Source organism: Pseudomyrmex gracilis, unplaced genomic scaffold, assembly GCF_002006095.1.
Source record: "Pseudomyrmex gracilis isolate BER0280 unplaced genomic scaffold, ASM200609v1 scaffold_58, whole genome shotgun sequence".
Classification (NCBI taxonomy): Eukaryota; Metazoa; Arthropoda; class Insecta; order Hymenoptera; family Formicidae; genus Pseudomyrmex; species Pseudomyrmex gracilis.
The window spans coordinates 202,075-229,674 of record NW_018020642.1 but is presented as its reverse complement, the minus strand read 5'-3'; the positions used below and the strand labels follow the sequence as shown (position 1 = coordinate 229,674).

Genomic DNA, 27,600 nt, shown 5'->3' with positions numbered 1-27,600 from the left:
CGCAAATAAAATGTTTGCGCGATCCGCGGTAATAAACAATTCTATATCAATCGCATAATTAATGGGCGACAGTTTATTTCCGAATAACAATTGATCTTTTCTCTCGCGACTGACGGAATTACTTTATTTTTAGCATCAAGCGTCTACCGCCTCACCGATTTTCTTACTCAATTATGGAATGATTCTATTTTTCATTGGTTTTTGTTCTAATTTTTTTAATTAATTGGCATTTGTTAGTAAACGAAAACAATGATTTTTATATTTTTACATTGTTATATTTTAATTTAATATAGCACTTTTTCACGCAAGAAGATACTCATTGCAATATGAAAAAATTGCAGAAATATCGTAAAAATATATCACAGAACAATGTTGTATTAAAGATATTTTAGTTTTTTATATATAATTATGCATATTTTTTTTAAATATGTATATATAAATTTGTTTTGCGTACTTACATATTAGGCAGATAAGGAAAAGAAGACCAAGAAGAAGGAGAAAGCAGCTCCGGCGCCCGAGCCCGAGCCAGCGCCAGCAGAAGAGAAAGCACCAACTCCTACAAGTACCTGATTTCATTATTTTGCGCAAAAATCCTAGTGCGTGTTACAAATGTTGAGCACGTGCGCGTTTAGAGATGCAACATCGAGCTCTTAAAGAAGACAAATAAAAAAAAAAAACAAAATAAATCCTGTAAACCGAGAACAACAACAATAATTGCGTCGAGGCGGATTAGATGTATCGCGCGTATCCGAGTGTCTCTAAACTAATTTAATTCCGCTATTAATTAATCGCGAAAATCAAGCGAAATCCGACGAATTCTCGATCGTATTCATTATCATGACAACGCTGGCATAATTAATCATGCGTCGTGTGGAGAGAGAGAGAGAGGGCAAATAGTGTTGCAGGCGCAGTGGTTTCTGTGGATACGACGTTACAACGGTTTAACGAATCAATTGTGGGCGCGCTAATCGCTGCTGCGCTCTTATCAATTGTTCAAATACACAGTATGCTGATGCGTGTATACGGGACGTGCGCGGGTCTGCGTTTCGAACCAAATCGGAAACATGTCACGGTTAAAATATGGACTGCAGATGTAATGATTGCCAGACAATATGTAAACGCGTCCGGGTCATCCTTTTTGTCGCGTAATTTCTGCATTTATTCGGGAAAAAATGCACGCGTGAACAAATTCGATGTTTGGCTGCGCGTAATATTATTTATTGTACAATTTTATGTAATTTAAATGTAAAAAAAATTGTATAACGAGAACGCATTGTCGAATTCGGTTGGTCTTGTGCACGAGTTTGTTAAAATCGTTGCATTTTCGAGGGAGATTTGCTCGCAATTTACTGTTATCTCTCATATTTCGTAAGAGCGTTTTTCCGATCCGAGCAATAAATACAAGAGAAAGGTACCTGTAAATCAAGCGGGTGGTCGATACCGCGAGCGCGAGCGCGCGCGCGTCTCTCTTCAGCATCCTCTCAACTGTTTGAAGTGCATCCAAGCACCGTCGTTGCCGGCCAACTTTCTTCATTCTCGTCGCGACGACGGTGGCGGCAGGTGGTTATTTCAACTTTGACTTATAATTCAAAAATTCATCTGTCCAACTTGCTGTAAAACCCCATGCAATTTAAATGAGACACGGAAGAGGCGCGGATTTACATTCATATTTGACTCCGCGCCCGTTGGAAGTATTGTAAAGTATTTTTTTTTTTTTTTTTTCCCATCATCGAAGCTCTCTCTTTCCTCTGAGAAAGAGTTGGAGGATCTCACGTGTAGTTAACGCAAACGATAATTACAATAACAAACAATAATTAAGACCATCTCGCACCGATAGCTATTCGTGTACGCATTTTACCACGCGACCGTGTTGACCGATTCGAGTGTTGTTAATTTGATCCGTGAATTTTGATCCGAATTACATAGAATTATTCGATCGTGAAGGGGTGAAACTTATAGTCATCGAACAAATGGCAGTCGCGCGGCGGTGAAGGACGACAGAAACGCAATCAAACGTCCCACTCGATCGCCTCCGCCCGCTAATGTCTGTATAAACATATCTGTTGCGGTAATGGGCACATTAATTGATCGCGCGTATATGATATCAAAAGTGCTTCAGGTTTAAATAGAAAGAACGAAGTGACGAGGAAACGTCGTCGTCGGGGGGGCACTTTTTCTCGTATCACAGAGAAAAATTGCGCGCAAAAATTACTTTGTCGCAGTTTTTGATATCAAATAGAGGAAAACGCAATGTCAACCGTGTTGATGTTATTACTTATTAATATGTTATACTAGTTAGTTATTAATAGATTATCAATATAATTAATATATTATAGAATTAATACAACAATGTAGTTAATTGTTAATATTAAAATCAATATAAAATAGATAGAAAACTAATATACAATAACATACTTGTGTCGATAGTAAGACTACGCCTTCACTTAACAAAAGTATTCTTGGGTTTTTTAAAGTCACGTGAGAGAGAAAAGAGAAAAAAACACCACGTGACTAAAGTAACGTGACTGCACTTTAGTGACGTGTCTTTAAAAACGTGACTCAAGTACTACGATGACTACGAGGTCACTGACCTTGGTCGCGTGACTACGGTGAAGTCACTGACCTCGGTCACGTGATATTTTTTCTGTCTTCCCTGTTACGTGACTTTACTTTAGTTACGTTTTTAGTTACGTGACTAAAATAAAGTCACGTAACTGAGAGGAGAGGGAAAACAACACGTGACACCTGACTACAGTCACGTGACTTTAGTGTTCAGCAACGATCGGTTTGTCGGCGACCCATTAAACTTCGACGACTGAAAGGCCTGTTGTGGCAATCGTGCGATACGAGAGTCGAGGCCTCTCGTCGATTCATTGAAGGGGGTGACGCTGATAACGAGCTGACCGCCGAACACGATCGACTTTTATCGCGCATTGTACAAACTTTGTTCCCACGCTCGTTGCGTTACCACCGCCTCCGTGTCTCGCCGTTGCACCTAATCATTCTGAGTGATAAAACACCGTCGCAAAAGACAGAATGGATCTTCTTCTCGTCCCGTGCGTTCATGTGACGCCTTATACGCGTCCGTATGCGATACGTCCATAAACGTTCTTGCTCGATACGCGCGAAAATGCGCCGATGCGTTTACATTTCGCTGATGAAAAGCGTGTTTCCGATACACAATCGAGTGCTGACGCTTGACCGATTTGTCGCAAGTGCAAAGGCGTTCGAACGTAATCGTACACGTGTACACTAAGTGGATTTACGCGAATTTTTGCAAACATGAAAAAACTCCTCGTCGAGAAACACATTCGATGATTTATAAAAATGTTTCATCGAAGATGTAATAAAATATACTTTTACAAGATACATTTGCCGATTGGAAAAAGCGCAGCGGATATTTATGCAATTTGTTTCGGTTCTTCGCAAATTTAATCTCTGTGCAAAACGCCGTCTCATACACGAGACCTTCGTGTTTTACGAAAAAAAAATGTTTTCGCAAAAGAACCGAAAAAAAAAAATGTTTTTGCAAAAGAACCGAAAAAGAAACCTTTCTAAAAGGATTGACTTTAAAAACAACTCTCGCAACTGCGTACGTCTGCGTACATTTATGATGAAAAACTGATCTCGAGTAAATCATAGTTACATAGTTCAGAACTTTATCACGTAGACAATAAGCCGGAGTTTCTCTCCAAGATCCGTTACAAATCATTGTTAACTTGCAAAGTTAAATTTATCTACTCCATGTGCGCGCGTAAACAGAGCACAAGCAGCAGTAATAATACTTTCATATTGCAACTACCTACTATTCAAATGAAACATATACATATATGTACATTTTCTGTTAATATAAACACAACTCAATTTATAAGTCAATTTATACCTGATGAATCTTCGCCCACATGGAACAACCGTCCGTTAGAAACCTCTATTATTATTGTAAGTAGATGTCTAATGGACGTTACGTCTGTGTGGATGAGTTGTGATTTTTCTAGAGAGAAGTCTAAGATTAACAAACAAAGAACTTACAAAATAATTAATGTCGCAAATCTATAGCGTCTTGTTATATTGAAAAAAATTAAAATTGTGGTCAAATGTCAAATTAGAAAATTATAAATACTACATTCGTTTTTTTGTGGGTTCGATAGCTTATGTTTGTTTTTATTTGAATATTTTATATCTGATCTATCGAAAAATGTCTTTTAATAAAAACTTTCATTATTTTTTCACCACTTTAAACTTCTATTTTTATCCGTGACATTTGCGACGTCTTCGGGAGTTTGACGAAATTTTCGGAAACCCTTTGCCGGAACGCGGGAATGTGTGAGTGTCCTCACAAATCGCATTACAAAGGACGCGCGCTATTACACACGCACGCGACTGAAGCATCTTGTTAACGTCCCGTGTGATATAATGTTTCACAAGCACGACATTTTTTTATTATATGCGTGTGTGTGTGCGTGTACGTGACACAATCGTGGTCGTTATTCAAAGCCTACCTTGACATACGCGCGTTATCCTTGCGTAAAGGTTTCCGACAATGCACAAGTCCCGAAATGTCATTCGTACGTGCGCAATATTGTGATTCATACGCGCGATCTTCTAATTTGTTTGTTTCTCATTTACATATGAAAGTATCAAAAAATTTATTGTGAAACTTTCCAACAAAATTTTAACTTTTTTCGAAATCGTCTCTCATTAGAAAGAATATTATTTATTGTTACTACTACTATTTAAAACTATCTGTAGTTTGCAAAAATGTATTTTTTTTTTGTTGCGTGATAACCGAGATACGACTATCTTATATTTCAATCGATTTGCGCAACAAATGTTCAGTTGGAATAGTCAAGCGAGACGTAAATGTCATTATGGAGTGACGTTATCGCTAATCCGTGTGAATAAGCATCGCGAATACCACGATCGTATCGATTATGAATTTGATATTGAATTTCTACTGATTCAGTGTACATAAAAATTAAAAAACGAATAATATTGTTTTATCAAATTGTACATGTCGATATAAAACAATATAATCCTCTATTAATATTTAACGTACATATTCATGAATGTGGGATTAATTACAAATTTATTGAGATAGAAAGGGAAAATGTTTTCAAAAAAATAGAATGTATTTATTTCCACACAAACACGTTCGGACACTTGATAAATTTATTTCAATCAAACGTCCTTCCAAATTTATATAAATTATTTCAAATTCTCGCCTCCAGTTTATTAATTTCGTTTATACAATCTATTTATTTGATGCGACAAGCTTTCGTGTCGCGTTTATAAACGTATTGTTCTAGACTCTAGAATAATACTGGGTTTTCGTGTTTACACATATATACCCTCTAATATCGTATGTTCTCACATTATTATATTTATTTATCTGAAACTTTTTTTTTGTGTGGAAGAATGACGTATCATTCACACACACATACACGTTTGAATATCACGTGGTAACCTTTTTTTATGTATATATATATATATTATAATATCTTTTATATTATAATATCTACATCCATGAAGATCGTGTTTTCTATGTTCTCTTTTTCCGAGTATACATTTCCGTATATATTTCCGAGGTTTAGTCGACGTTCCTAAAAATAAAAAGAAGATTGATTAACACAAATAGATCAGTTGTGTACAACTGCTGAAAATATATCAAGAATGCAAACAGGGATAACTATACTTGAATCGTTTTCACAAATTAAAAACTTAAGAAGAGAATACGCTGAAAAACACAAACAACATTAAGCACAAAAATGTTGTAAAATTGTGAATTTCAAAGTTGATATACACTTTCTATCTCTACTACGTATAAAAACACATTTTGTAACGTTATACTTGAATCAATGTGCTTCTCACAAATCTTATTTAACTCTATTTGTAATTAACGTGGACGGACACATGGATGGGAAAAAGGTTAGTTTAATATTCTACACCATTGTACATATATGTAATTATTAAGATACGGGGGATATAAAAGGAAAGGTGAAACAAGGATATATAATTGTTATGCAACATTCAGAACAAGTCTTCGTAGGAATCGGATTCGCTATAGATATCGGATGCGGGATCTCGTATGAATAATTCTCGTTCTACGTACACGATGCGAAGTGTGTTCGTGAAGCCGGAGCCCTGCCGCCAGCCTGTCACGACTACTACGGAATCACCGGTTTTTACAAAGCCACGACTCTTGCCAAAGTTCAATCCGAACTGCACACGCACGTCCACGTCCTTCAACCAATCGGCCAATGGTGATTCTGTACAACAGAAATGAAATTCACATAAATCTTTTACGCCACAAAAAAATTAATTCTTTTCATTTTTTTGTAAATTAAGAAGTATGTTATACAAGTTTATTATTTTTACACAAGTTTTTCTTAATCTTCTTCTTATGTGCTTTAATCATTTTTTAAATATGTTTTGAAGATGATAATCGAAGTAAAAAATCGAAACGTTCGAATCTTGAGTATCGCACCTTCGTAGTATAACGGTAATATTCCGCGATACAGGTGAGCCTGTCGAGCAACTTGGTGGAACCTGGTGACCGCGATGATGGGACAACGAGGTCTGTACTTCGCGATCAGATGCGCGGATCGACCGGATGTCGTGATGACGATGATGGCACTGGCCAAGCACTTAACAGACGCTTCCACAGAAGCAACGGCAACTGCATGCGTAGCGTCAATGGGCGGCAAAGCTTTGCTCGACAAATCGTGGAAGATCTGGGTTTGCCAAATCGCGGCCTCCGCCTCCTTGCAAATGTTGGCCATCGTGCGAACACATTCCAACGGATAATCTCCTTTCGCGGTTTCACCTGAAACGGCAAACGTGCGTTTGTAATTGTTTTTTTCATATATCACTTTGTATATTTTCGCTGTTGTAAAAGCGTAATCGATAATACGAATTACCTGATAACATGACACAATCAGCGCCGTCGAGAATGGCATTGGCGACGTCCGACGTTTCGGCTCTCGTGGCGCGCGGTTTCTTCACCATGGATTCCAGCATCTGCGTGGCGCAGATCACCGGCTTGCCCACTTTGTTGCACCTGCTGATCATACACTTCTGCGCGAGAAATACCTTCTGCGGCGGTATTTCTATTCCCAAGTCGCCGCGCGCAACCATAATACCGTCGGACGCGTCGATGATCTCGTCGAGATTCGTCATGCCCTGTTGATTCTCGATCTTCGATATGATCTTGATATTTTTGCCCTTCTCGCCTAGGATCTCACGAATCTCGGTCAGCGCGGCGGCGTTTCTGATGAACGAGGCGAATATCATGTCGACGTCCTGCTCGACGCCGAACTTAAGATCGGACTTGTCCTTTTCCGAGACTGCCGGAAGATCGACCGGCACTCCCGGTAAATTCACACCTTTGCGGGAACCCAACATGCCACCGTTCTCAACGGTGGTCGAGATCAAATTGGGACCTAATGGAAAAAACGAATATTGCACGAACTACAATTTTCGTCGTCACGTTTTGCGATCATCTCGAGTTTTATGTTGGGATACATCAAAACTCTAGAAGATACATTGATCGACACCACTTACTGATGGCGGTGACGATGAGAGAAATCAAACCGTCGTCCACGTACACGCGGTTTCCCGTCTTTAACACCTTCGAGATGTTCTCGTAGTCAACAAAGACGGTCTGGGCGTTTCCCTTGTCCATGTACGCTTTATCGGTGGACAGTTTGAAGGTCTGGCCTTTGACCAATTCCACTTCGGCCGATCCACCCTGCAACAGCGGAACGATTTCATCAGAATACTGTGTTGTTGTGCAATTAAAACAATAATAATTACATAATTAACATTATAAAATTAAAGTTAAATTATTAAATAATTTAACACAGCGAAAACTTTTTATATGCAACGTACGCCTTCTAGGAGACCGGTGCGGATTTCCGGGCCCTTCGTGTCGAGAGCGATTGCGACGGGAATGTTGATGCCGGAACGAGCGGTCAGGTTCTTTTGCGCTTGGCGAACGTTGGCGATGGTCTCCGCGTGATACTCGTGGGATCCGTGAGAGAAATTCAACCGGGCGATGTTCATTCCCGTCTCGATCATTTTCTCCAGAGTCTCGACAGATCGGGACGCGGGACCGATTGTGCAGATGATGCCCGATAACCGGACGAACGACACCTGGCTGTCGATGTCCAGGGCGCACATGTGGTCCAGCTGACTCTGGGCGTACAACGCCTTGGTATTAGGCTCGCCAGACATCTGCGGAGAGTTTAAAGAGAGATTGTAGGAAAAACACAAGAGATTGCGAGATGGGAATTGTGTGATTATGTGCGGTGGTGAAATTGCAAGTGTGTGTCTCTGTTTGCGGTTCGAGTGCTTATGTGCGGTATTGAAATAATAAAATTGCATTAATATTTTAACATCAACAAATGAAATTAAAAAACAAACACTATCAGCTACACACACACACACACACATACACAACAAAATGTTTCTAAATGTTCTCTTACCAAACAAATTCTAATTCATATAAATTATTTATGAGTGCGAGATAATTTCACGCATATGTGATTGTACATTGGAAGTTGTTCTCACTTAAAGAATCTTTTTTTCTCGACAATGTCGTTCTGTGAATATATTTTCTGATTACATTAAACAGTTCTTAACCTCGTCTCTCGCGCGCAGAGTTACATCGTGAATAGAATTCGATGCAAATAACCGGCGACATAGACGCGCATCTCATTCGTTCTGGCTGCGAGGAACGCAGCGACAAAAATAGCGCCAGTAGCTTCATAGACGCAGTAGCATAACTGATGCGTGCGCGCGCGTAAAACAATTATCGCGTGGGGTACACGAGCGGATAGATAAGAAGTGAGACTCAGCTCTCGTGAAAAGTGACGTCATGAAGGAGCGTCATGTGTCATTATAAAACCGAAATGTCTCGCGATACGATTTTGATGAAAAAAAAAATAAAAAAAAAACAGCAGATAAGACGATTTTGTCGCGATAAAAATCACGCGTTCGCACTTATCACTTCATCGATCGCGGATCCGACAATGTGCGATTCTATTGTACATGTATGTTTTTCACGTGGTGGGACGATCGCCGACAGCGCAAAACGCGAATGTACAAAGTTGTTGCACTTCGTTAAACGGCGGTAATTGCAAACATCAATTTAATCCGATGACTAGACTCTTCGTCGAATAAAGCGAACTTACTTTCTGCGTAAAGAAATAAAAATTCCGAGAAAATTCTCTCCGAGCAAGTTTTGTGAAAACTTTTAGACGATTTGATTTTTGCGACGAAAGCGAGGAGATTACGACGATTTTCTATTTTAGATATAAAACTTGAGGTTATTGCAATAAAAAGCGACGCGCGGAAATTAGATTCATATATAACGGCCTTCGCTCAAAGTATGGTGCGTTATTTATTCATTTCTTGTTAGACAGAAATTTAGATTAGCTATCGACGTGTAACTATTATCATGGGTGTTGACGGTAACATTGTTGCATTAAAAAAAAAAAAATCAAAGAGCTCCGACAATTTCTAATTAAAACAATAAATTATGTATATATTGTATTTATTTCTATTCATATTTTCCACATTTACCGTCAAATCAGCAACATACTTCGGCAAGGTTAACAATAGTTCTCTTTTTCTTTTGTTTTTTATTCTGTACACGTTTTCAATGTGAGCGCATACAATCGCACAAGATCCGCGTTCGAACACGGCACGTGGCATGTACATGCATGCGTAAACAAAATCGAAACAGCGGAAAAAAAATCTAAGCGCTAACACACAAAAAAAAACGGTTATTCCTATAATTTCGGTGAATTAAAATACATTCGTCGTGTTAAAGTGCAATATCACAAGTCACTCTCTTCTCTCGTCACAAATTCGAACATCGCGCAAAATCTCAATTCACCGAAATTACGTTGGATTTTTTTTTTTTTTTTCTATTTGAGAATCACTGCAAAGTCCTACAAACAAACAAAAAAAGAACAAAAGTTCGATCGCACGACGGCGGTACCTGATCGTCGACGGTGACCCAGACCATTTTGGCAGACTGCAGAAAGAAAAAACGAGAGACTGATATTAGTGACGACGCGTTCGAGTTAACGGCACTGCGAGAGTTCCTTCCGGTCGCGAGAGTCACGCGCGAATGCGACGACGATTCGACGGCGAGGCCGAACGTCGAGGGCTTCGCCGACCGGAAGTACCCGCGTACCGCACGGAAGCGGAGTGGGAAATCGAAAACCACGACGGCACAGCGCATCGGCACAGACAAACGAGAAACACAGAAATTGCGACGCCTCTACGTCCGACTCAATTTATTTTCGGGATCCGAAAATAGGATCAGCGTGCGTGTCCCGCTCGTTGTCCGGTATTTCTCGAAATAATTTTGCACAAAGAAAGAAATCAATTGAGAAAAAATCTGAAGTTACTTCGCGCTACGTTCAGGCCGAATGCAAAATTGATTTTGAGAAATGACCGGGGAAAGATTCGTAAAAAAAACACTGCGCCGGCTTTAATCACTTTAGTTAAATATTTTTTTCACGTGACGATATGAAGCAAATAATATTTGCGAATAATAATTGTTAGCATTTGTTATTGTTGTTGTGATTACAAAAAATATTGACAACACGTCTTTTTTTTTGCATCTTCCCGCGACGTTCGCGTTTTCGCTCGGCACATGCGTAAGCACGTGTTTCCGCAAGTAATCAGCTGATCTGCATACGTCAATCTCTGCGCAAGCGCAATTTTTTAAACAATCAATTTTTCGTGATTTCATTAACAGTAATTTCAATTTGTCAAAAAATATCCACGCAATTAATCTGTTTTATGTATCTACATATCTACTGTAAATATACTTCGTTTATTTATTTATTTACTTTAACATCTTCACTCAAAAACTGCAAGTACTTTCTAAGACGGTGAACAATGTTTAACACAACTCGAGAAAAAATATAAGAGAGTAATAATAAGTACTACTAAAAATAAACGCTATTGTCGGCCATTGTTTTGTCCTTTCTATAGACTCCTTACTCGTTCTTTAACCGGATTACACTCGAGGGCTGCGTGATGAGATAATAGCTCGCGCGCATCGCAACGCAAATTGTTGTTCCCCCAAGTATCTTCACATGATGTGTGAAAATGACAATATAAATTACAGACTATCTCTTTATTTACATTAATTTTCTCGAATAGTCAAGATTTACGCAAAACAATTTTTTTTTTTTTTTTTTTTTCGACACAGTAGGATCCGCTTCTCAACAAACAATCAACGCGTTTTACCTTTCAAGAATTCTCTTTTCTTTTTCTCGAGCCGAAAGAGCGCGGAACACAAAACGTAAAATGAGGCCACAAATTACAGGTTTGAGCGCTTGAGGGGAACAAAGAAGTTAGCCGGGGGACACCGTAAAAAGGGCCGATCTGTTTTTACGCGCGGTGCGAATGCTGCCAAGGTCACTCGGCTGCTGTTGCTGGCTGCGTTTTCAGCGGACCCGACAGTTGAAACATCAAATTTGCGCGCTCGCTGCTTGCGATTGGCTCGCTTCTCTAGAATCTATCGCAGATAGAAAAGTTATTTCCAATCGCGCGAGCGCAAAATCGGACGTCCCAGCCGCGGAGAACCGCTGAACGCGGCCATTGAAACGGATCCCTACCGCCTGATCGCACTCTCTCTCGTAAAACGAAGAACAGCCTTTTCTCTCCCGAACTGTGACTTAAAGGTAGACGCCATTGGCTGTCGAAATTCGACCTTGAACTTCCTCGACTCTCCCATCGAAAATCGCCGGAGCGGAGAATTGCGTGGACGCGGGGGTCGATCGATATCTTACAGAAGCCGGGGAGATGAATTTGTGCGAAACGGTTACCTTTTTGTGTGGCTTTACGTGACAGGAGCGGAAAGATCAAACGGTGGTTCGTGTGAACGAGAGTTATCTCGACAGGCCGTTGAAATCGCGAAACAGATCTTTCAGCAGCTGACGATAGACTGACTTGTGCGCTAAGGACACGGAAGGTCACCTCTCGACCGTTGCGATCACGCGTGATGGCGAATTCGCACTGTTCGCAGACAACCGCAGTCCGGTTTTCACGTCACGCCGATGCGCCGGCAGTTCCGCGATTGGCTCGTGCGGGCGAGGCTTGATCTCGTTCGTCCAATCACAAGTTGGAGCGCAGCTTGTTGCGGATGCGGTGCAAACAAAGAGAACGGACCCTAATGATCGCGTCTTTTAGGAACGACATAGACTAAAACTCCGCTCTTGGTGCAAGCGCTCGTACGACATTTCTTATCGACCTTATAACAAATTAAATTTTTATACGTTGCAAAAACGTAAGCAACAATCCATTCAAGCGATACAACGCCAAGTTAACGAGTAAGTTTGAAAAAGAGCGAAATAGGATTGAAAAATTCGCTAAGAGCGAATAAGATTACTGGCACGAAATACAGCGTTTAAACAGCGCTAGCTCGTGTACGCATGCGTGCGGAAAATAATTCTAGCATTGATCGATAAACAATATTTTTTCAAATATTTTTACATAATTTTCAATTGCTTTTCACACAATATCCTTTTCAGCAGCTATTATTTTCATTGTTTTTAGCGCACAACAGCGAAGCAAACATCATGTTAACGACTGCGATTGTGAGACACGAGCTCAACGAGCCATTGACCTAGAACGGCCGACCTTACTTTTGTTATTACGTAAGACGCTTATTGATAACACGGAGCAATTTGCTGAGATAGTTCTCGCCAAAGTATTTGAAACACAATTCGTCAACTGTTCTTTGCCGCAGTAGTTTTCTTTACACCAATCTCAAGTTGACGTGTGTTCATGTAACTTCAAAGTAATTACGCGTTATTCTTTATAATCACTTATCCGGTCATTGGATAAGGAGTTAATGCAATATTTGCGAACAAGATTATTTTTATCATCTTGTCTCTGTTTGAGCATCTGCTTCGCACTAATATACATACACATGTGACTCAGACTCGTGCATTTTATGAGACGATAATATTCCGCGCGCGAAAGTTTTGCGAGATATAAGAGAATTCTTAATTTCATATATTTAAACAAACGCTTGATTAATTAAATGTAAATTGTACGGAAAAAAAAATTTGTTAGCGCATCTTACACACAACTTTTTGCTTGAATTTACTTCTCACAAAATTTATATTTTCGACAAGTTTTCGAAATCGACTCGCTCAAAATATTTGATAAAACAATTAATTATCCAAACTGATCTACAAATTCATTCGTGTGCGATTTACAATTAAAACTTAGATTCTGATCTTTCGGGGAATTGGAATTTTCATCGATTAAAATATGGCGTGAGATTCATTTTTTTTTTTTAAGTGAAATTTGTGAAATCAAGCTCGTTATCTTAGTCAGTGACCTGTGTGTATAATTAATCGTACGAGAAAGAGCATATGATCGATATCTCTACGTATTTGTAACATATAATATTTTACACACACACACACACACGCGTGCTGGAAATGATGTAATTAGAGTCCGATGTAGATAAGTTTTAATCAACGTAAATTTTGCAATATCTATACACGATCGCAACTTGCAGACGACAACATATTGCAGTTGAGTGTCCGTTGTGCTTTATCAAATGAAAATGTTCTCATACGTTGTTTCATGTACGATGCTGCCCACTAGGTGTTATATCATGAATCACTCTCACACGACACAGACGCGTATCATAATTTCAGTAAAATTATCTGATATGATGTGATAAAAATACACTTACATTAGTGTTTGTCTTGTATATATACATGTGTGTGTACATCTTGTTTACATTTATTTCTAACCGCGTAACGTGTACACTTTATTTAGTATTGTGAAAAAAAATTTTAAACAAAATCAAATCGAAAACACAGTAAAAAGCTGTGTTAACAATTGACTTAAATTTAAAGTTTGAAAAATTTATTATATAAATATATTGTAAATTTATTGTATTTTTCAATTACAAGCGTTTTTTTAATTTTATAGGAAGATATTGTGCAACACTGTACGCTTCGGAGCGAGGATCTTGACCTTGAAAGTGGTTTCGAGACGTTCTGCGCGCGATTCGCACGATAGAACCAGACAGTGTTAATTCGCCGAAGCATCGGCGTTGTGATCAAACGGATGTTACCAGTTAGATCGAGAAAGTAAAATCAGAGAGAGAGACAACATTTTTCTCGACACAAGACCCCCCACGAACCGAGCGAACGAGTTGTACGATAAGAACCGCCTGCCTGAGCTCCGGTGCCGCTTGTTTCTGTACGTTTTTCCATCAGTCTGCTTCGCGCCGTCCGTCCGGTTTGACAACAAGCTGCAATATGACCGATCAAAGTACCAAAACCGTGATCAATTTCGGCGCTGGACCGGGAAAACTGCCAGAAGAGGTACGTTAAAACGTTCTTTTTGTTCGCGAAATAAATACACGCGTTTAAATTTGATCAAATAAAAAAAAAAAAATACATAATTCGACGACTTGGATTAACAATATTGTGTCTCACAAATTTAGTTTACGAGAATAACAATATCTAAAGTCTTTGGTTTTTATTGTTTAAGAAAGTTACATAACGTATTTTACGTATCTGAGTTTTGAATAAAAATTAACGAATTAGAGAATAAAAACATTGCGTCTCGCGAATTTTATTATTACGTACATTTGTGATAGTGTACACTGTCTGAAAGAGAATTAACGATCATCTTACTTCTATGTAACAGTATACGAAGCTGCATTCCAGCTGCAATTCGAGCTAATTAGAACGTTATAAGGGAATATTATCTTTGTAAACATATATATTCTTTGTATGTACATGATATGTAATCGCACACAGATACGTTTTCCGTGTCACACATAAAACTTGTTTTTCTCGTCAAATATTTATCAAATAAAACACACAACACTATATTAAATTAGTTAAAAATGTCTTGTTTAAAAAACAAGTTTTTCCAGTTTCAGCCGTGCTACGTTTCATTAGCATGTCGTATCGATCAATCATTTTGCAATACATTATGCGTGTCACGCGCTACGAAACTGAATCTTGAATCGTTTGTTTGTGCTAAACAATATGCGCACGTTTCACGTTCTAGTAAAATATATTAGATCTCACAAAATCGACTCGTGCTTTTCGGATAAGTAAACAACAACGCTTACGTATTTCGCGCGTGATTGTTATCAACAGTAAGTAGGTAAATAAATTCTCTTGCTCGCGCGATAGCGCAAATCGCACCGAGATATTTAAAATTGTGTTCTTTGCACTATTTAAATACGATCACATGTTGCACTTGAAAATTCATTATCAATAATAAATCAAAGCGATAACGCGTAATCGCGGGTCAATCGCGTTCATTGAACTGACACGCACGTTGTTCCGCATCGTTACAGGTTCTGCGACACGTGCAAGAGGAATTGCTCTCGTTCGGAAACACGAAGATCAGTATTCTCGAGTTAAGTCATCGGTCAAATGACTTCAAAAACGTCATCGAGAACGCACAGGCCACTCTGCGCAATATTCTGTGAGTCAGAATTTCGATTCATTTCTCATATTCGCACCAGTTTCCTCGCAAATTATTAATTTTTTTATACGAAAATTGTTTTGTTTTCTCAAAGAAACGTTCCCGACAATTACAAGATCCTGTTTATGCAAGGAGGCGGCACCGGGATTTTCGCTGCTGTTCCTCTGAACATCATGAACACCGGCACCGCAGATTATCTCGTAACCGGTACGAAATAAACACTTTTGTTTTTGTTTTTAAAGATTGATCAAATATACTGTATGAAACAACAACAAAATTGTATTTTCACAATAGGTGCGTGGTCGGCGAAAGCAGCGAAAGAAGCAGAAAAATACGGAAAAGTGAATTTGGTCTTACCGAAAACGACCAAGTACACAGAAATTCCGAATCCGTCCACTTGGAACTTGGATCCGAACGCGTCGTATGTTTATTACTGCGCCAATGAGACTATACATGGTAAACGAACTACTTAGAAAATTTGTTATTCTTATATTCTACTTCGTCATCATGTGTGAAAAATGTACGCGTAAATATGTTTTTACAGGAATTGAGTTTGACTTCATTCCGGAGACAAACGGCGTGCCGCTTGTCGCTGACATGTCGTCCAACATACTCACGAAACCTTTCGACGTGTCTAAAGTGAGAGAAAAAAAATATTTGGTTTTTGTCTCGCGCTCACAATATATTTAAATGTAAAATTTTATATTAAATGAGAAAACAAACTTCCACAAGAAATGATAAACAACTGCGATACGACACTGTCTTTAGCTCGACATTGCTCCCTTTTTAGTTCGCGATAATTTACGCGGGTGCCCAGAAGAACATCGGCCCGGCTGGCGTTACACTGGTGATCGTTCGAGACGATTTGCTCGGTCGCGCGATGGACGTGTGCCCGACGATACTGAATTTTACCGTGATGGCGAAGGACAATTCTGTGCACAACACTCCGCCCATGTTTCAGTGAGTGTGTCCATTGATTTCACGTATCAACATTAAAGATACGGCGTTGAAATGTTGAACAAAACCTTCTCTTTCTCCGTTCAATCATCAATTTGTCACCGAATGTATTTTCAGAATATGGGTTGTCGGGTTGGTGTTCAAATGGATCGAACGAAACGGCGGGGTCGAAGGTATGCAGGATTTGGCAAGGAAAAAAAGCGCGATGATATACGATATAATCGATAACTCGGACAGTTTTTACACGTGCCCCATCAAAGTAGACGCGCGCAGCAAGATGAACGTTCCGTTCAAGATACAAAACGGCGACGAAGAGCTCGAGAAGAAGTTTCTTTCCGGCGCCGAAGCTCGCGGTATGAAGCAACTGAAGGGCCATAGGTCGGTAAAGAACAAGTGATAAGACAAGTAGATGTAATTGCAATAAAAACTTTACTGTTCCTTTAAAAATAAAAAAAAAATGTGCTTAGCAAGAATATGTGAACAAAGTGTATGTAATAAAAAATTATATTTTGCAGATCAGTAGGCGGGATTCGCGCGTCTCTGTACAACGCGGTCACGATACGAGAAGTGGAAGCACTGGCCGCTTACATGAAGTGGTTTTACAAAGAAAATACTGGAAAACTCTAGAACATCTGATGATTTACTCAACACGAGTAAAAAACACACGTGTATATTATGTGTAGATTTTATACAATAATTTTTTGCAGCAGTTTTTCATAGAACAGCAACTTGGCATTTTTTTTTCCTAACTTCGTTGCTCTCTCTTATTTATCTGCTCCTCAATTTCCTCGTGTTTTTATCAACATGATTTCAATGTAGATTTCAACTCTCTTCGGATTGGGTTACGTGACGTTCAAACAGTACGTCTAGCTCGCTTTCCAAAGTGAAATTAGTTTGACGGCACCCGTCAACAACATCTTTCGCCCACTGGAACGAACGAAGGAATTAAAACAGATTAATGCAATATATTTTTTATAGCTTCTAAAAACAAAAAGATACTTCACCTTGAAATACTCCTTGACTCTTTCACTCGTCCAACCGACGGGTGTAGCTTTTTCCAAATCTCTCAAATTGTACAACTTGTCAGCTAACTTCACCAACTTTGCCTCGCGCGAAATATACGGAGTGTGTTCTACCTGCAACTGTTTGCGTAAGGCTGACGGCAGTGATTTGTCGTCAGTCACTTCCTGCACCACATGACAAACCTTGTGCCCGAACTCCCTCTCGATTTCCTCGAACGTCGTGTCCGTGTCTTCCACGGTGTCGTGCAATATCGCTGCCAAAATCACCACTGGCTCGAACACCTTGCCCTCTTCTGTTAAAATATTTGCAACTCCTGAAAAAAATTGAAAACATTACTTGCGCACATATTTATCTATTATACGTATAATTGAAAAGTCTTTTACGAGTCACATGTGCAATAAGAAAAAAAGATATGAAGTTCTAACAAACAAACACCTGTGTTACAAATATCCAAATAGTCAAAGAAAGCGAACCTAAAGGATGATTTATGTATGGTGTTTGATCAACATCTTTTCTTCTTTGATTTCGATGTTTCTTCGCCGCAAAATTGACGCATTTTATTACTAGTGACAGCAATTCATTGTTCGGCAGTTCCTTCACGCACGTTTCATCGCGTTCGCTTTTAAAAGGATTGGTCCATTCAGATTGCGCGTTATTGCTGTCTTCCATAATTCTGGACTATGGTGTTTTTTTTTATTGATGTTTATTCAAAACATTCGAGTTCTGCCGAATATCACCAGTATGGGTTGGGCAGTCGCCTTTTAAAAGCTGTAAAACACAATCAAAACATAACCTATACAAACTGTCAGCGCGGTTTCTCGTGGTGGTGACTTCAATAACGTGAAAATGTCGTCGAATCGAAAACTGACGCAAGATGATCTGCGCAAGGCGATGAACGAGCACAAGAAGAAACTCGGCACAGTGAAGAAAATCGACTCACCGTTGGCCAAATATCCTTTTCATGATTTTATAGTGTAGCGATAGGTTATCTTCTGTGTTATAAGAAACTTTGAAAAGAATCTTATTGTATTTTGTGTGTGTGTGTGTATTATCTTTTATTTTATCTTATATTCTTATCTTACATTTCGGCAATTTGTTGCAAATAATCTTTGTCAATAGAACATTTGTGATTCTTGAATATATGTTTGATGTTAACCTTAACATTGATTTATGTAAACACGTATACAGATTCAGGTCAGCTTATGTGCGTTTTGTGCAAGACCGTTGTACGCAGCGAAACAGTGTGGCCTGTTCACTTGAATTCCAAAGTCCACAAGGAAAATGTTGCATTAGCCAAGAAAACCAAATTGGAAACAGAAAGTAAACCGTCCAATGTCACAACATTCAAAAGACCTCCCTCTCCGATCGAGGAAACTTCAAATAAGAAGATAAAGGGAATATTGAAAAATTCTAATCAACCGGCAGTGCAGGCCAAGTCAAGCTTGCCAGCGGATTTCTTTGATAACAATCCTAAGCAAATTAATGGCTCCAAACCAATCATTCCATCCGCTCCAACACAAGAGAGCAAAGATTCCATGGTAGAGGTAGACATGGTAGAAGCAGAGGAAGTGGAGGAAGAGAAAGAGAAAGAAAAAGCAAAGGACTCGAATTTAGCTACTCTTCCAGAAGGATTTTTTGACGATCCAGTGATGGATGCTAAGGTAAAAGACAACAAAACTTAGAGATTCTTAAGTCAGACAGTTTTCATGTTTGTTTCTCTTTGTTTTTTTTTTTTTTCAGGTTCGTAATGTCGAGTACAAAGATCCCATTGAGGAAGAATACGAGAAATTTCAAAAAGAAATTAAGGAAGAGGCGGCACAATCCGCGCAAATTATTGCCGACGATCAGGAGGAAGCTACGACGGAAAGACAATTGGATGAAATTGAGGAACAAATCAGACGTTGGTCCAGGTAAGAATCCACAACTTTTCTGATTAAAAAAAATTACTTTTACAAAAATATAGAATATGTGTATATTATAATAATTAAATCAAATATAAATCAAATATGTTTATACAAAAGAGTGATAGATCTCGCGAAACGTATGGAGCAAGTACAGGGTACCGACAGGAAGCAGGAAAATATGGACGACGACGTGTCGAGCGGTGACGAGGCAGAATTCGATGAATTCCTCGACTGGCGGGCGAAGAATTCGTACAAATGAGTGAATATTATGTCACTTTGTTTATTAAATGTGTAAATATTAGCGTGTGTGCGTGTGAATATTCTCGCAAACAAAAAGTATTATTTTATATAAAAGTTCTACGGATTTGTTTTTTTCTAAATCCCTCGTGTATCTCATACTTCCCGCCAAACTTCCCTCACCTTTTAGAACCACGTGAGAGAACACACACACACGTGTTGTTTTGCTGGAGCATTAAATTTAAGTCTTCTCGAAAAGATCCGAGAGAAATAACAATAACAGAAAACACATATAGTGTATTAAGATTTTATTAAAACGAACTTGAGAAGAGTCAGAATATATAATTGAGTTTTAGATACATTTGGTATACAGATTACTCGTTAATAATTATCGTAAGCTATATATATGAAAAGTATTGATATATAAAGGTTTTTTTTTTTATAGAGATACGCTCTAAGCTGCTAGTAAAGTCAGTGTATATATATATATATACACACCCACATGTGTATGTATATATATATAGACGTAATCACCACGTAGGTCATGTAGTTTAACGATATATTTCACACATCGTATGTTGCATATACCGAACTTGTTTTTTTTTTTTATAAAACACTAAAATACTAAAGATTTGGTAAAAGAGGGGGGACTCGCGTGTATGATTTCAATTAATAATACCCGCACCTATACACAATCACGCGCGGTGTCTGTTTTTCTTCTTGGAATTCCGCTCGATCAATATCAACGCGCCTTTTCGCAACAGACTTGAGTACAATTTTTGCTTACCCACATCCTTGACGCGTTGGATCGTCAAGAGCGAGACGAATTCAAAAAATTCTCTCTCTTCCGCAATTGCCGCCTAGAAAAACTTACAACACTAACAGTAACAGTAGAATATCCTTAGAGATTATCGAGTGTTTAAATTAATTATGTAGAGCGCGCGCGCAAATTTTATTAATTCGCAGTTTGAATCAAAGCGCGTCTCTCGTCAATATATATATATATGCAATATATATTTATATGTATATATTATATGCGTGTATATAGATAAATAGTATTTTTTTTATATCGTATATATATTTTTTGTGTCGTTTTTTTCTTTCTTTTTTTTTTTTAACACGTATTCTTACAAATTTACATCCTATATATCATCATCAGATCACAATGTGTCGTGTGAGTACCGCTGACGATTCGCTTCTACCTCTCGTGCAACGGATATCATGAGAGACGGACGGATGGCTCCGTCCGGACAATGACAAACGCAAGCGCAAAGAGTTCAAGGATATATATTTATATTAATTAATTGTATATATATATATATATTATATAATATATACGAGACAATATCTTGTGTGGCGATATATCCGCGCAAAAAGCTTAATAATAGAATGCGTATATCTCGATATAGGATACACAGTATAGTCTCTTAAGAACGAAGCGAAGGGTTTTAACGCTTGTTAAGATACATTGTATAGATATTTATATCTCGCAGTAAGAAGTGACTTACTCCTTGCCTCGGCTTAAAGATAATAATCTCGCGCAGTTAATAATTCTCGTTAATAATTAACTTACATTACAATGTTTACATTACCGTAGAAGTACAAATGTGTGATTGTGAATAATCGTGCTGTATTTGAAGATGCGCAAAAAGAGGGACGGGGGGGGGGAGGGTAAATCAGAAACTCGCGGGGGAGGCGTCGCGGCTCTCGGGGAAAGATTCCCGAGGTTCTCTTCGATTCGGAGAGAACAACATTTCTCGTGTTCGAAAGTGCTTTCGCGCGTCTTCCCTTGGATTGTCACTCTCGGAATTTCGGAAGGGGAGGGGAGGGACACAAAAATGATGTTTCATCTACACAACGCGTCTCGGACGCCCGCGAGAAACGCTGAGAGATCGAAACCGGTCGATCGAGATGAACCGAAAAGATTGTTTCTACAGCTTCGCGCGCTCTAACAAACTCGTTCGCTAATTTCCTTTGTCTTGTTTTTCTACGATCAGATCTTCTCTCGTCGCGACTACGTTTTTATTATTTTTTTCGGTCAAAACGAGCTGCTCGATAAATTACGAGCGTGTAATATAGTTTCAACAAATTTTTCTTTCCCGTTTGAATTTTCAAAAGGAACGCGCGAATGATCCAAACACTTCCCCATATTTGAATCATAACGACGCATTCCCGGATCTTTTGTCTCCTCACTCACGTTGAAACGAAACAGGCTCGACAAAGTGAATTTGTCGACAAAACGAAACGCGTGATTTTGGCACGCCGTAATGCGCAAACACTGTTTTTTCTTTTTGTTAGATACTCCCGGATCGTTCGACGAACAATAGAGTAGCACACGCGGGAGCTGTGATGACGACATCAATCGAAATCTACACACGCACGTGGCTTGTTGACACGCGCTCTGCGCGTTTTTTCAGTATTAAAAAAAAAACGAAAATCGATTCCAACGTCACGCTCGTATTACTCGGCTACTACAAGTATGATTTATTCAAGCCGTTGAAAGAGAGAATCATCACTTTTCGCGATAACACACGCGAGACTCGATCTAAACGCTCAGAGAGAAAAAATATACCGTTAATCTTATTATTCTCGACGCGTTAAAAATCGTGTGCAAAAAATGTGGGCGCGTTACTCTTCGAACTCTCGCGCAATAAGAAGCTACGAGACGTTTGCAAAAGAGTGAGCGCGAGCGATTTCTTCGAAGTTATGACAACAACAAAGAACGTAGGCACTCTTCTTTTCCTTCGCTTTCTTCCTCTTCTTTTTTCCCGATTTTTCGTGTCCTTCCGTGAAGAAGCGGTAAAGATAAAAGGTCTGTGCGCGCAAGTACAAAACTCGGCTTACAAATTGTACTCGTTGCGTAGATAAAGTGATTTATTATATCGAGTAAACGTACGTACTTAAAGTACTTGGCGCCTCTGCGCCGTTCTCGTCGAAAAGCGCGTCGACTGTATATATTTATTATATATATAATACACACGAACAACATTATCCTCTAAAGCTCGAGAAAGAAAGAACGGAGGGGGTGGGATAATCCCCCCGATCTGCATAGACTTCGATAGATCGCGCGAGAGTGCTCTTTAAAATTTTCTAAAATAATTTATATAGCGTGTGTGTTTTTTTAACAATTAATTCTTAAAAGATACATAAACGCGTCAATGCGTCGCTCGAGAAATCGCGCGATCCCGCGAGCGAAACCTTCCCCGAATTTCGTTCGCGGCATCGTATCCCGCGATTTCCCGCGCGCGATTTACGCGCGTGTTTACAACTTTGTGTAATTACACATACGATTAATTAAATTGCCTAATAAATTACTTACGCGCTAAATTCTCTCGCTCTTCACACACTCACTCGCGCGTTCACACACACATACACACATTTCTTCTTACGACGAGAAATCACGCGACGGACGCGGTTTTTGTTTAAACGCTATTAATAATAATAATAATAATAATTAGTTTTCCTCTCGAGCGTGAAGAATAAAATACTCATACTTGCGGACGATGTGTGTCAGGTGCGGGATGCGCGAATGCAATATACTTAAGCGAGTCTTCGCTCCGGCGGGAGCAGCTACACAATATAATAATAATAATAATAATAATAATAACAATAGCGACAGCAATTAGAATAATGACACTATTGAATCGTTTTCATGACGATGCTCGCGAGAAGAGAATTGCAGCTACGCACGTATTGCACGGATCACAGAGTGGAGACAATCGCTCTAGGCGTTTTTTTTTCTTTTTTTTTTTTTTTTACAGACGTACAATCTACAAAGACGGTGCAAATAGTGCCAAGTTTCTCAAATCAATATATGATATCGCGTTCGTACGCATTTATATATACGTACACACGTATGTATACACATGTGTACGTTTTGTAGATTATCTCGCGCGATGTACGCGCGCGGAGGTATTACATATTACATGCGTATGCGCGTGTGTGTGTGTATATAAAAATTTATGGCACGAGAGTACACACACACACACACACACACGCACTCACAAGGAGATACTCTCTCTCGTAATAAATTTTTATTAGCAGAGTAATTTGTGTTCGATCTACAAACTAGCGACAGCCGCAGGCACTAAATTGCTCAGATACAATCGTACCGAGGAGGGCTCTACACCGTGTCTCGACTTTTCCGTTTTTAAATTATTCTGTCGTCTACAGCAAAAAGCTTTCGAGATATTAATCTTGTGCGATTAGATAAGACAGTTTTTGTATATAAAGTAGTCGAGTATCTCTGCGTCGAAAACGTGCGCTTACAATTTGCGATGCTGTTTTTTTTTTTTTTTTTTTGGTTTTTTTGGTTTTTTTTGGTTTTTTTGGTCGCTGAGAAAAACTCTTTTTTTGTTTGTTTGTCACACGATGTCATAGACGACGATCGGTGTGTTCTAAAATTACGTCAGTAATGGCGAAGAAGTTTTTTGCGAGAATCGCGAAACCGAGAAGATGTGTATTTCTATTTAGTTTACGAGATATCGATTGTTAGGTGCCGAAAAATTATTGTGACGTACGGAATGTAAATATATATTTTACGCGTGTGTTCGTTAATTCGTCGTGTTTCTGAGCTTCTGTTTTTTTTTTTTTTTTTTTTAATTTTACGCAACACAGTGCGTCGTGTTTTTTTTATACATATATATATTCAGGAAAAAGATACAAATCGCGCGCGAACAAAGTCGTCAAATGAAAATTTATCTCAAAATTTCCTGGACTTTTTTTCGACAATTTCTCGAAAGTGTTTCAACAGCGCGCGATATTTGCTTGTTCTTGTAAAATGAGAGTGTGCGTGTCTTGCAATAATATATAAGATGCGTGTTGCTCTTCGAGTAAATCAGGAAGTCTCTAAACTTTCCTAGCAGTGTTGTATATTTTTTTTTTCGTTTTGTTTAGTTTTGTTTTTCTTAAATGTCTACGTAATATGAACAGTATCGTCTCGAAACAAGCGCGAGAGGAGCTTCTAAAATTCGAAACGTATATATCTCTAGGAGAAAAATTCGCCCAAGCTGCTACCTTTTCCTCTAGGAAATTTGTGCATCACCTTAAGAAAACTCGTGCTTCGATAAATTTATAAATTTCTGTTCGATTATTATTTAAAACGCTAATACACGATTAATACGATTGTATGGTCAGATGCGCTTGAATTACCGCTGCGTGGCACCGTCGTTTTTTTTTTTTTTTTTTTAGCGAATCTGTGATAACGCGCCTCACACGCTTTATTTATTTATTTTTTTTTCAGCTTTCGCACGTTTCCGTGGTGTCACTTCAAAGCACACCTTACTTACTCTGGTCCCATTCGCGTTGGCTTTTTGTCGCGAACCAATCGAGTCGCAGCGTCGCTTTCGATGTGAAAGGGTTTCTTTTTTTTTTTGTCTTTTTTTTTTTTTTTTGATCCCGCGATCGTCGTCCTTTCGCGTCTCGATGGCGCATCTCTGAGAAAACTTTCAGGAAAAAGGCGGTTTTGATCGTCGCTTCGATTTTGCATCACCGTCTTCGCTCCGTTTCTTTTTTTTTCTCGCCGATCTTTAATTTACCTATCTACGTGCGATCTACGCTTTGCGTTTTCCCTTCTTTGATATATTTATACATAGTATACGTGTTGGCGTACGATGGCACGTACTCGATTGCACGTACTCGGTTTACGCGTTTCCCGTTTAAACAAAAAAAACGATCGAATGCGGTGCCAAAAACCGCTTGGTCCGTAATGTGTTTTTTCACGTTTACAGAAGGTGAACTTCGACAATTGTGTTTGTCGCCGCAATTGTCGGGATTTTCGGCGCGCTCTGGAGGGTTACCACGAAGCGAAACAAACGGAGGAGAAAAGGAAATCGTGTCTCGTAGAGAGCGCAAGCAGCAATCAGATTAGTCGCGTCGTCATCGCGCGCAAAGGGAAAAATGGTAATTTCTATCTCTTTTATCTTTCAAGTGCGTAACTATCGCGCCAATTAACTAAAGCGTTTTTCTCTCTAAAGTTCTATTTTCCTTTAACGACGTCTCTCTTTTCTAACAGCGCTTCTTTCGTCGAAAGTTCAAATATATCGCATAATTTCTCCTTGCTCTCTATCTAAGTTTCTTTTTTTTTTTTTTTACTGAACGACTCATATTAATACTATCTAAATTAAAGTACTGCAATTAGTGTTTTGTTTTGTTTTCGTTCTACCGCATTTGCGACGAGCCACATATTTTTCTTTTGTTTTTTCTTGCCAAGACAGTTTTCAATTTTCACGTTCGTTCGAGAAAAACTCAAGAGCGGGAGAGGGATCGTCGTTTTTTTTTTCAATTTGCGCTTACAACAGATACGAAAAGTTTATCGAAATTTTGTCGAAAAAAAAAAGAAAAACTGGAGGGAAACGTGCTGGAAAGAGATCGCTATTCGATCCTCTACGACGGACGATCCTCTTGCTGTTCTGAAAGCAGCACAACAATACATAGATATTTTTTTAGGCGAGATTTTTTCGACGTCTCGAGCTCGTCGAGATCTCGACACTCGAATGTAACGCGCTTCGCGATTTAGTCCTGTAGCCGGTGTTGTCGCGAACGTGTTAATTGTTTGTTTGTTTGTTTGTTTTTTTATTTTTCTCACACGAAAACAAATTTCTACGAGCCAATTTGACGAGAATTTATTTATTTATTTTTTTTCCTGTATCGGACGGCGATCTGCGCGTAAAACGCCACCGATGGTGGATATATTGGCTTTTTGGCGCGAGACACTACTAGTATGACAAACAGGAATATGTGTTCCGGATCGTAAGGTCGCGCGCGGGGGTCAAAAGACAAGACCGTACAGTACGAAAATTATGCGTCTGTCTCTACGCCTTTGCGTCGAGAATCTCGACGGTGACTTTCTCCAGGACCGGGTCGGCGACGTTGTTCGTATGATTCGGCGATTTCACCGAGGCGGCCGATGTGTTCCCGCTGCTGGCGCGACTCCCGCGTCGCGATCCTGTGCGTGACCCTGGCGACAGAGATTTTCTTGCTAAAGTATCGCGTGCTTTAGCACGACAGCGCGGCAGCACGACACGAAAAGCCAGAATAACTTTAAGCATGAAGACCTGCGCGGAAGAAACGCATCAATCAGAGCAAAATAGTCAATTGTCACAACGTGAAATGGAATGCATGTATGTGTGTGTGAGAGAGAGAGAGTGTGTGCAACTTTATGTGTGAAATGAGACGTGAGGCATGCGGACGTTTTTCCAACGAAAGATTTAATCCTTAATCCGAAAATGGAAAGAAATTGTGAAACGTCTTTGAGGTCATGTTTTTGCTCATTGCAAATGCACGAATAAATTCACTGGTTCACTTTATCGCTTCGTTTATTTAGACACTAACGAGAAAAAACTTTTAATACGAAAAAAAGACAAAATCTAATCCTCCTATATAAAAAAAAATCCATTTGGACCGCGAAGAGCGCGTTTGGATATCGAATATATCGCATCTATTGTTGCCTCTTTTCCGCGTTGCCGATTAGTTGGTTGGTTGGTTAATCGAGTCGAGTCGAGATTGAATCAAATCGGTAAAATCGAGAGAGTAAATAATACCAGAAAAGCCATTTTGTGACACTTCGTCGTATACATGGAGAAAATTAAAAACGTGACTAAAGTAAAGTCACGTGAGACAAGAAAGAGTAGAAAAACAACACGTGACTAACGTAACGTGACTGTAATTTATATTATATATAACATTAAATAATATATATTACACATATAATTTATTATGTATTTATAATATTATACTTTATATTGTATTATATGTATTATATATATACTACAGTAAGATCACTGACCTCGGTCGCGCGACCTTGGCGGGGTCATTGACCTCGGTCGCGTGACTGCGGCGGGGTCACTGACCTCGGTCGCGTGACTGCGGCGGGGTCACTGACCTCAGTCGCGTGACTGCGGCGGGGTCACTGACCTCGGCCGCGCGACCTTGGCGGGGGCGGGGTCACTGACCGCGGGCACGCGACCGCGGCGGGGTCAAT

At 39.3% G+C, this 27,600-nt stretch overlaps 5 protein-coding genes across 7 annotated transcripts in view; 2 read left to right on the top strand and 3 right to left on the bottom strand.

Annotated features, from left to right (window-relative positions):
• Positions 1–5,397: 5,397 nt before the first annotated feature.
• LOC109854029 (pyruvate kinase-like) lies at positions 5,398–12,030 on the bottom strand. 2 transcript variants are annotated; one of them, XM_020426709.1, is made up of 8 exons: positions 11,850–12,030; positions 10,004–10,039; positions 7,888–8,232; positions 7,561–7,747; positions 6,918–7,439; positions 6,485–6,823; positions 6,110–6,266; positions 5,398–5,600 (listed from the first exon to the last, which is right to left on the bottom strand). In XM_020426709.1, the coding sequence occupies exons 2-8, from the start codon at positions 10,028–10,030 to the stop codon at positions 5,588–5,590; spliced, it is 1,590 nt and encodes a 529-aa protein (XP_020282298.1). In that variant the 5' UTR covers positions 10,031–10,039; positions 11,850–12,030; the 3' UTR covers positions 5,398–5,587. The 2 variants fall into 2 exon arrangements, with proteins under 2 accessions (XP_020282298.1, XP_020282299.1); XM_020426710.1 differs by lacking the exon at positions 10,004–10,039.
• Positions 12,031–14,005: 1,975 nt separating this feature from the next.
• Positions 14,006–17,183, top strand: LOC109854030 (probable phosphoserine aminotransferase). Its single transcript, XM_020426712.1, has 8 exons — positions 14,006–14,375; positions 15,368–15,498; positions 15,593–15,705; positions 15,793–15,954; positions 16,043–16,137; positions 16,289–16,458; positions 16,573–16,833; positions 16,971–17,183. Exons 1-8 carry the CDS (start codon positions 14,310–14,312, stop codon positions 17,080–17,082), a joined length of 1,110 nt encoding a protein of 369 aa, XP_020282301.1. The 5' UTR covers positions 14,006–14,309; the 3' UTR covers positions 17,083–17,183.
• On the bottom strand, positions 17,078–18,166 carry LOC109854032 (guanosine-3',5'-bis(diphosphate) 3'-pyrophosphohydrolase MESH1). Of its 2 annotated transcripts, XM_020426715.1 has the most exons (3): positions 17,952–18,166; positions 17,460–17,791; positions 17,078–17,382 (listed from the first exon to the last, which is right to left on the bottom strand). In XM_020426715.1, exons 1-3 carry the CDS (start codon positions 18,145–18,147, stop codon positions 17,278–17,280), a joined length of 633 nt encoding a protein of 210 aa, XP_020282304.1. In that variant the 5' UTR covers positions 18,148–18,166; the 3' UTR covers positions 17,078–17,277. The 2 variants fall into 2 exon arrangements, with proteins under 2 accessions (XP_020282304.1, XP_020282303.1); XM_020426714.1 differs by having other exon boundaries at positions 17,078–17,791.
• A 135-nt stretch (positions 18,167–18,301) lies between these two features.
• On the top strand, positions 18,302–22,525 carry LOC109854031 (zinc finger protein 830). Its single transcript, XM_020426713.1, has 4 exons — positions 18,302–18,428; positions 18,659–19,139; positions 19,219–19,388; positions 19,500–22,525. The coding sequence occupies exons 1-4, from the start codon at positions 18,325–18,327 to the stop codon at positions 19,639–19,641; spliced, it is 897 nt and encodes a 298-aa protein (XP_020282302.1). The 5' UTR covers positions 18,302–18,324; the 3' UTR covers positions 19,642–22,525.
• A 2,471-nt stretch (positions 22,526–24,996) lies between these two features.
• The window catches only part of LOC109853981, a 26,040-nt gene continuing 23,436 nt past the window's right edge, over positions 24,997–27,600 (bottom strand). The window contains exon 6 of the mRNA XM_020426618.1: positions 24,997–26,674. Within this exon, the coding sequence (XP_020282207.1) occupies positions 26,661–26,674 (14 nt within the window). The 3' untranslated portion in view covers positions 24,997–26,660. The remainder of the gene's footprint in view (positions 26,675–27,600) is intronic.